Source organism: Taurulus bubalis, assembly GCF_910589615.1.
Source record: "Taurulus bubalis genome assembly, chromosome: 3".
Taxonomy (NCBI): domain Eukaryota; kingdom Metazoa; phylum Chordata; class Actinopteri; order Perciformes; family Cottidae; genus Taurulus; species Taurulus bubalis.
The window spans coordinates 22,529,144-22,538,767 of NC_136591.1; the positions used below are offsets into that span (position 1 = coordinate 22,529,144).

General features: G+C 42.8%; 1 protein-coding gene across 1 annotated transcript; it reads left to right on the forward strand.

Annotated features, from left to right (window-relative positions):
- Window positions 1-4,200: 4,200 nt before the first annotated feature.
- On the forward strand, window positions 4,201-6,069 carry chac1 (ChaC, cation transport regulator homolog 1 (E. coli)). The gene is made up of 3 exons (XM_079214731.1): window positions 4,201-4,861; window positions 4,985-5,020; window positions 5,166-6,069. The coding sequence occupies exons 1-3, from the start codon at window positions 4,688-4,690 to the stop codon at window positions 5,547-5,549; spliced, it is 594 nt and encodes a 197-aa protein (XP_079070857.1). The 5' UTR covers window positions 4,201-4,687; the 3' UTR covers window positions 5,550-6,069.
- Window positions 6,070-9,624: the final 3,555 nt, after the last annotated feature.

Genomic DNA, 9,624 nt, shown 5'->3' on the forward strand with positions numbered 1-9,624 from the left:
AGGACCAAACTTCTGAAGAATAAAACTTCCGTGAAAAACAGTTTTTAATTTGATGTCAGTAAATGGAAAAATATTTTTGAGGTGTTTTTAAATAATGAAATTGAGTACAAATGATAATGAAATGTGTCTTGTATGTATTCATTCATTAATTTTGTTTACCTCTGGGAGATTGTTGGAGCTTCTTCCTGTCCTCTCCATGCACACCCTTAATGCTCAGCTAAACTTTTTAAATTGTGAGCAGGTTTATGAATATGAAATCCAGCTGCTCTCCTACATTCACACATCATATGTAATGTTTTGGACAGTAGGTAGAAACATGAAGCCATCTGACTATAGCATCACTACAGTAGACTTCCAAGTAATTCCTGGAAACGCCACTGGCTCCCACCCCTCTCCGTCACCCACCCCTCGGTCTCTCTCCGGCCCCGAAATTGGCTTGAAATTCAAATCCGTTTCCACGGATACCACCCCCTCAAGCTGGAAATGGCGAAACAAAGCCAGGCGCGGGGCAAAGGGGAACGCCCCTCCCACCACCACCACCACCACCCTACACTCCTCATAGTGCTCGCGCACACACACGTAGCCAGCCAAACAGATGCCGTGGGGGAGCTCGGAGTGAGTCTGTAGTGCCATAAAAACAGCAGCATATGCCAGGCCTCTCTCCCCGTGTGCATGACACAGAATGCAAAGACCTCCTCCCATAAAAAATACACACTTGAGTACTTACAGGCTCCCCAACTGCCGGCCTCCCCTCCAGGGTTAAGAGCAATATTTCAATGCTGTACCACCCCACTCTCCTGCAGACAAAGCTGGAGAGAGGGCCTGGCACCAGAGGGGAGGGGGAACCAAACAGGAGCTAGTGGATACACTCTGAAGCCACATAAATACAAATATTTCTTTCTTTTTTTTAAAGATGACTTATCAGATCCATCTACTCAGTTCCATTGCCCTTCTTGTCTTTTAGAAAATGAGGTTCCATACATAGATCACCATGCGTCAGTCCTGAAAATGGGTTTGAGTGTGTCTGAAAATCCCTTTTTGAAGATGCGTCATCCACCTTATCAAATGCAAACCTCCTGCCGCCAATTAACAGAAATCCTGCGACAGTCAACACCCCCTAATCATCAGCAATCAACACTCGGCAGAGAATCTGGATAGCTTTTCCCTCACACACATCCTGTAATAGCCGAGTGACCTATAGGCATTCTCGTCTAGGCTCGTGTGATCATGAAAAAACTCTAGAGAAGGGTTCTTCCGGCCTGGCTCAAGGAAAAACATACATGTTATCACAACAATTAATCATCCAGTTAAAGCCCGTCTTGATTTGGTCTGTTACCTGACCCAGCCTGATAGTACTTGGAGTCTATTCCCACCATCAACACACCTATAAACCAGACGCACACCCTGTTTCGCACTTGATGGCGGCGGCAAACACATGCTAGAGCCTTGCTCTTTGGCCTCCGGGTCCCCACAGCCATGGCCAGGCGTTTTCATTGTGTTACAATCACAGCATCCTGTTTGTGACCCGATGACATCAGTTCCTGTTTCCTCTCTGATAAAAAAAAAAAAATGCAGAGCATGCCGGCGCGGGCCAACTGCTTTTCTCACGCATCGCTCTCTTCAATCTGCACTCAGGGTTTTGAGGAAACAACCTCAAAACAAGCGAGAGCGCAGATGAACGCGCCAATCGGCAACTATTATTGTGAAGAAGGAAGAAAAAAAAACTGTCACATGGATGTCATGAATGGAGAATTGGAAAGCAGATTTGAAATGTAAATCTTCTTTTCTCTTCATTAGAGATGTGGAAGTGCTTCTACATAACAGACAACAAAAAATGGGGATGCTGAGTCACAATCAAGAATGCGAAACTGGCTTTCTGCAACTCTTTGCCACTTGATGTAAAGTCTTTTAGCTCCTAACATGCACATACATGTACACACACATCATGATGCTGTCACCTCGCACTGTATTGCTCTTGTAGTCGTCTCATTAATTAACACTAGGTGTCAGTAAGAAACCCACACACAGGAAATGGGCTGTTGGCATGCCAAAATAAAACTCCAGGTGCACTCAAGTTTAGATTTAAAGCAACAGAATCAAACTGCGGCAGAGAATCTAAACACGTTGGAGCGTGAAACACGCTTATTACGATATGTATTAGTGTGAATTCTGCCATGAATCAATAATTCAGAGAAACCCACTGGAAGAAGTTTGAGATGTAATCTGTGTTGAGGGTGTTTTTCTTGCAATTAAAGTCACATTCTGCAGATCTTTAGCTGCCACTGAGATGTCCGAGTTACCCAGCCACAAACTCCTCCTGACTTACAAAAGAATGTTTACATCATACCAAAAAAAAGCCAACAACATGCAATATCACTGCTGCGGCGGTGATATATGCATTCCTGCCTCCACCCCTCTTTAACCAGAGCAGTATCTTGTTTGTCTGCATTTACTTCTCGCCTTGCGAGATGGAAAAAACAGCAGAGAAGGTATTTAGGGCAAAGTCCACACACGTTACTATATGAGTAGCTTGAATGGTGATCTATTTTAAATGCATTAGTTTGACAGCAAAGATAAATAGGCCGGTGAACATTTGATTTATATATATCATCGAAGCAGCGCACCAGATTAGATTACAGGCAGCGCTGTCAGTATGGTTTAGGGAGGCCTTCCGTGGCCTGTGCTCGGAGCGGCCCAGAGATACTGTGGCAGCAGGCTTCAGGAGTGGATGGACATGAAAGGCCACAGCCTAATGGGATGGAAGCTTGTGCATCACACAGGGTCGCCCGAAGGCCTGGATTGTGTGGTGCTTTAGATTTATGAAGAGCTGATACAGTTGTCTGGCCTTCTATCAAGGCAGATAATGCCAGCTATTTATAGATAATCTATCTGTTGAGCACAGATGAGCCTCTACTATTACAGTGTATCAGATCCAGCAGGAAGGGTTGGGCATTTTTGTACATAAGATCAGGTATTTCATCTCCCATCATCGTTCTCTCTTTGTCTCTGTGTCTTTGCGGTGGTGTTTTAGCAGTTTTGATTCACTATTTCCTATATTCACTATTTTTTTTTCTCAAGTTTTTGGTTTATTAGAACTGTATAAGAACTGTATTATTAGAACTGTACATCTGGGGTTGTTATCAAACTCAGAAATCACCCATGCCACTTCATGAGCCTGTTTTGGGCTGGCAAAGTAGGGTGTTGGTTGGGTTAAGTGTATCAAAAGGGACTTGGGTGTGTGTTTACAAAGCTAGAATAATTCTGCAGGAGTAGATTTCCAGTGATAACAGGCTGACTCGCTGGTGAGCCGGCAATCACGTATGACCTCTTAAAATGACCTTACCCGCTGTATCAACAAACAAGCAAAACTGTGATTATTGACATTGCAACACCCTTGACAAGAAAACATTTCTGTCCACCTTCCCTCAACAAGTTCTCTCCCTGGTTCCACAGGGATGAGATGAATGTGGCGTTGTTGAGGGATCCTCAGCAGCCAGTGACCTTTGTCTTGCCTTCGGATCTGTGAGCTGTGAGACTATTACAGCCCTGGCTCAGTTAAACACCCATGTATGGGGCTTATTTACTCACACGTCATAAGAGTGATTTCCATCTGTAGGCCTACTGTATTCTGGCCATGTTATTCCTACTGGCAGAATTAGGCTAATGCATTGTATTTGTCTTGTGTTTAACTTCAAATTTAATTTCATATAGTTTTATTTTATTGGTGGCATACAGTATATTGTAAATACATCGCCCTATGTATATATCGGACTCTCTCTCCTAAATCAAGACTGATGAAATGCCTTGGTGTGTTGCATGGTTGCTGCATTGGCCCTGAAGTCTGAAATGCCAAGGGAAGTTGCATCAGCCACATCGCTCTGAAGCTTATATGGAAATATATTTAGAGAATGACAAAACAAGCAACCAATCATGAAAAGAGTCGGTTGGAGTGACAGTTCAACGGCCAATCAATTTGAAAGATATGCGTACACGGAAAGTTACATTTGAGCCAATAGTGAGCCCGGTTTGGTTAGAAGTCCCGCCTTATTCGGCGCATCGAAATTTGATTGGGTAAAACTGGACATAGGGCAGGCCTTTCTTAAATTTTATTTGTCGAAAAAACGGACATGGATTCGCCCAGCTGCCCCGCACGGTATAAATACATAAGCGCCACTGCGCCATGTTATCGGGGGTAAACCATTCAATTCGTCGTCGCTTCCTGGCCAGGAGAAGATCAACCACAGGGTGTTCAAACACCATCGCCACTCAATCAAAACCTCGATCTTTTATATTCGATAGCTTAACGATCCGTAGAGTCCCCGGCCGGCGAAGCTGCTGGCCGAAACGGGGCTTTTTTAAATATTCGTTTTCCATTGGTTTGAAGGCCGAAGCGGCTGCCATGGATTTTTAAGGCGTAATGCGGCATCTCTAATGCAACGGCAATGCATAGTGCAAGGCATAACCGACAGCGAAATTCCATTTTCGCAACAGCTAAGCAGCTGGGCTCCAATACCGTCCGCGGTATACCTGCGAGCCAACCGGTCCCGTTGCTCCTGGACCGGAGGAAGCTAACGCTAGCTAGCTAGTCACCTGAGCTAACAACAAGGTCGATTATTATTTTTTGAACGAGAGATTCACCGATTCATCTGAACGTCGTCAACGCTATTGCTCAGAACAAAAATAAAAAATGAAGCCTCAAGACATCGTCGCCGGGAAGGCCAGCAGCCTGTGGATCTTCGGGTACGGGTCTCTGGTGTGGAAGCCTGACTTCCAGTACAGGAGGAGCCAGGTCGGTTACATTCAAGGCTACAAGAGACGTTTCTGGCACGGAGACAACTTCCACCGCGGTAACGACGAGTTGGTGAGCTGCTAAATGTTTATTTTGTTGTTTTTGCTTAACTCATTTTGACACAATGTGCTCGCTTTGCTCAGCTTGCCTCAGGCGTTGTCCGTGACGTTGACTCATGTATTTTCCTCTCTGCAGCCCGGAAGAGTGGTGACGCTGATTGAAGATGATGACGTAAGTGGAAAGCTCTACTTCCTGTTTGTTTTGCTAGGGATGCTGTATAAACTGCAGGGGAGTTTCCAGGCATTTAAAAAAAAGAGCAGCAGTGTAATGCTACATAACAGTACATAATAACTCATGTTTTCCCCTCTTCTCACAGGCGAGCACTTGGGGCGTTGCGTTCGAGGTGACGGGCGCAGAAGTGGAGGAGTCCCTGAAGTACCTCAACGTGCGCGAGACGGTCTGCGGAGGCTACGTCACCAAGACGGTGGAGTTCTTCCCCGAGGGGGAGAAGCAGCCTCCGGTTCAGGCGCTGGTGTATATCGCCACCCAAGAAAACGCCCTCTACCTGGGGCCAGCCAGCCCGGAGACGATTGGCGTCCAGATCGCTGTGTGCCGAGGGAAGACGGGCCACAACTTGGAGTATCTGCTCCGGCTGGCCGAGTTCATGAGGAGCAGCTGCCCGCATGTGGAAGACCATCACCTGTTCTCCATCGAGGCAGCGGCGCTGACCGTGGTGTCCTATCTGTTAGCGGCCCAGTAGCTCGTACCCTTTTGTTGCACTAGTTTATATAGTGGATAAACACATTACACACTGAGGCTTTTCACCCATCATGCCAGTCCACCTACGTCTAATGTTGTGAAATCTACCATCCGCTGTATTTGAATGCTACTGAAGTGACAATAAAAGGGAATCGTGATATTAGGTTTATTTTCCTCGTCTGATGCATGACCTCATGTTCACATTGTAAAGTTACTCCTGCCTAGTGCATGTTTGTACATCAGTTACAAAATATAAGATGACTAGGTTTGTTTACTGTAAACATCTGTGCAGTTATTATTTTGAACTTTAAATGATTTTTTCTTATTTGCGCAGTTCAAATTCCATCCATTCCATACAGACATACAGCAATTAATTGTGGTGTTTGTACCTGTTTTCAATTCACCAAAAGGCTGCTGTGGGGGTGGCTGTTTCTTTCTCTTTTTTTAAGGCACAGATCAGTTTTAAGAACATTGCTGGTGGCAACATTTTCATCTAGTTGCAAATACCAATAAAGAAGTTAAAAGAACTCTTTGTTTTTGTCGTTTATGCCTTCGCAGTAACTGAGCCAAGGATTTTTACAAAATAAATCCTAAATGGCATGTAGTACATGGCCTCTGATCATTCTGGTAAAGCTTGATTTGTATTCCCTCATTTTTGATAAAAATTCCAGCAATATGAAATGAGAATCTGGAGACCAGGACAGTGTAATGTATCTATGAAAGGGTCACAAAGGCTGAATAAAACCTAAATCAGTGGTCTACTCTCAATTTGAGGCACAAGATGATTACAGGGATAATCAAGACTTTCTCTACTTTTTCTTACGGAATTCTGAAATCTCACCTCCTTAGGCCTTTAAAGCTTTAAATTAAATGTACAGAGAAGGAAGAAATATCATCGAAGCTGTTCACAACACATTCACATTAAGGTCACAACCTGTGATGGAGACAATGGGACAAATAGTTGTTGCACATATTACGTATATAAATATGTCAACGGCGTGCATACCTGCAGCGTTTGAAGCCATGCAAAGCCTGGGACTTGTTCCAAGAAGCAGGTTTACTGAGATATAGAAGGCTCTGCTGAGCCCTTGCTTCAGGTTTGACTGCGTTGCAGAATGTACTCGGCACGGTTTCATCCAGATAACTCTATAAACCTGTTTTTTTTGGAACGATGTACGCAAACATACGTCGGACACTCCCAAACGCTGGCCAGAGTGAGCTTGTGCCCTGGACACGATTCAACTCACGAGAGTCTATCTCGTTCTCAGAGGCTTATATAAACCCGCCGGCCGGGAGCGAAGCCCAGACCTGGAAGTCCTGTGTTTACAGTCTGCCCAGCGGTCGTGTCAGAGTGCACCAGGAAGAACACGCCGCTGAGGCGCTCATCAAGATCAAATCTCTCTGGCCCCTCACCAAAACCATGGGAAAATATACTGGCATCAATTTAGCCTCACTTCAGAGTATTGACTTCTCCGACCTTTACAACCCACCAAATAAAAAATGTGTTGCCTTGGTTGGGTTATGTTGTATTCAAATCAAGAGCTCAATATGTACAATTTATGTTAGAGCAGTGGTTCTCAAATGGGCATACGTGAGATTAAAAAAATAATATATTCAAAATGTGAGCATCCATTAAAGAATCCTTTAAAAATAGTTATTTCATAAATATTCAATAAAATATAAGTGCAAGTTCATAAACTGAATTGTATATTCTATATTAAATCAGACACTGATGGCAAACCACTGTTTAATACATCTTTTTTCAACCAAAAAGGCTTTGTACTGGTCAGGGGGTACTCGGCTGAAAAAATATTTCACAGGGGAGTACTTCACTGAAAAAAGGTTGAGAACCACTGTGTTAGAGGGTCGGTGTACCCAAATTACAACAAAAAAAAAGAAGAAAAATCTGCCTTTGACATTTCCACCTCCATCCCCAATACAATGGAGCTGAATGGAAATTGGTTCAGGCTGCAAAAAGCACTAAAGCTATATGAGGAAAACATGTCTTTCCAAAAAACAATGTCCCTATTACTGAGGTTCATCAGGACTATTTCTCCAGTATAAAGTAGTTCCAATTAAAAATGTCTATAGCGAGTCCTTGAGGAACAGGGACGCTGTTTCTGGAAACACTAAAGTTGAATTTATTCAAATTACATTTATGAACGCTGAGAGCAAACATAATTAGGCCGGGGTATAACCTCTTCGAAATTAAATTGAATTCTTTAAATGTCCCCCAAGTATAGACAACTGTGTGTGTGTGTGTGTGTGTGTGTGTGTGTGTGTGTGTGTTAGTCTAAATTGTAAACTGAACGCAAAGTGAAACATGTGGTTGTCGTTTGCAGACAAGGTGCAATTTGAAAATAAAAAATTATATATCTATGATTGCAGGTGTATGTTTAGTCCCCCGAGACCACAGAGAGATGGCTTACAAAAGCCACAGCTGATTCAATACCTTTGTGATAGTCTTGACATTTTGCAAGGACAACAATTTATTTAACAAACCTCTATGAGTATGAAAGGTATTGTTTATGTTTGCATTGTTGTATCCATCGTTTGAGGGTGGATGCCTAACTTAACTATTGTCCTGAGCAATGCAAGTGAGTATAATGACCACAAAAAAACAAAATTATAAAAAATTAAGCAGAAAGGCTGATTAAGCACTCTTTTATTTTCAGTTGGCTCCTCCGGTTAGTAAAATGGCAGACGCATTTCTTCATATGTACACATGACATATAAAAATAGACAGGCAAATGAGGGAAAAGCCAAAGGAAACGTCGCTCTCATCATTATATACAGCAATATAGAACATCCAATTTTAGTCACACTATTAACACAAAACAAACAAGCCTATAACAGATGTAGTGCTCAACTTAGGACACTGATGCAAACTTTTCCTAAAACATCAATGACATCAAAGAGAACTGTAGACTCCTCATCACAAAAAACAATTTTCGGAAAAATAAAAATGGCTTCAGTACAATTTACACAGTTTTACAGGTGAATACCCCATTCGCCAACGATCATGAATTGCTCGTTTGTTTAGTTTTTTAAACATAAACTCAAATAACTTAAATAAAGACAAACCAAATAATCTGAGTGAATTCATAAATTTACTGTTAGCAGCATTTGCCAGATCAACCAGTACTCCTCGTTTTGGAATACGATTTTCACATCATCCATTCATTCATTTTCCCATCGGACAAAAAATATATATCATCGATTTTCATTTCCGTCTGTACGGGTAAAACATTTTGATGGACAACAGATTTTCAAAAACGTTAAGACCTGCCATGTTGGTGTGGGTACTCACACGCATCCTCTCTTACAAAAATAGGCGCTTTAGTAGAAAAGCTGTAGACATATTGTTTGGTAAAGTGTGGGGTGGTGAGGAACATGTTCACAGCTCTGTGAAATGAAGAACCGTCCACCGGTTTGCACTGAGCATATCTACACGACAATTAAATAACCTAATGTACATGTGTGAGAATCAACAACACAGAAAATAAAATAAAAAAAGGAAGACGTGGCTCAGTGCATTTGACAGTAACTCCTTTGCCTCCCTAAACTGGCAAAGCATCTCAAAGCCCTTGAAGCTACATGTGTCGGTTCACCTTTATGTTGTAACATCACAGCCAGGTAGCAAATTAAAAGAGTCTCCTGTCACGATTGGAAAAGGTACAGTCTCGTCTTCTCAAAAAAAGCACTTGGAAATACTCTTGTCGCTATGCAAACAAAAATACTCAAGGCGGATTTTGTCCACTGACCCGGACAGGTTAAAATAAAACTGAACCAAGAAATGTGGAGGCTGGTAGGGACTGTATCTTCAAATGAGTGTGTGCATGCGTGTGTGTGTGTGTGTGTGTGTGTCTTTGTGTGTGTGAAGAGGGTCATTTTAGTTGCTGAGCCAGCAGACACAGCATGGTCCTCCAGGTGTATACATATATATATACTGTATTCCCTATTAGTTTAGGCATACGTAGTCTGTGGGGATCACAGTGAGAGAAGGTCAGTTATCTGTGTGTGTGTGTGTGTGTGTGTGTGAGTGTGAGGGCACATTCGTGTGTGTTCAGTCTGCA

What these genes read in the sequence shown, in the direction of transcription:
- chac1 (XM_079214731.1), top strand. Translation starts at nt 4,688, where the DNA reads ATGAAGCCTCAAGACATCGTCGCCGGGAAGGCCAGCAGCCTGTGGATC. An exon ending in ACCGCGGTAACGACGAGTTG is followed by an intron (nt 4,862 to 4,984) that starts GTGAGCTGCTAA and finishes TCCTCTCTGCAG; the next exon opens with CCCGGAAGAGTGGTGACGCT. An exon ending in CGCTGATTGAAGATGATGAC is followed by an intron (nt 5,021 to 5,165) that starts GTAAGTGGAAAG and finishes CTCTTCTCACAG; the next exon opens with GCGAGCACTTGGGGCGTTGC.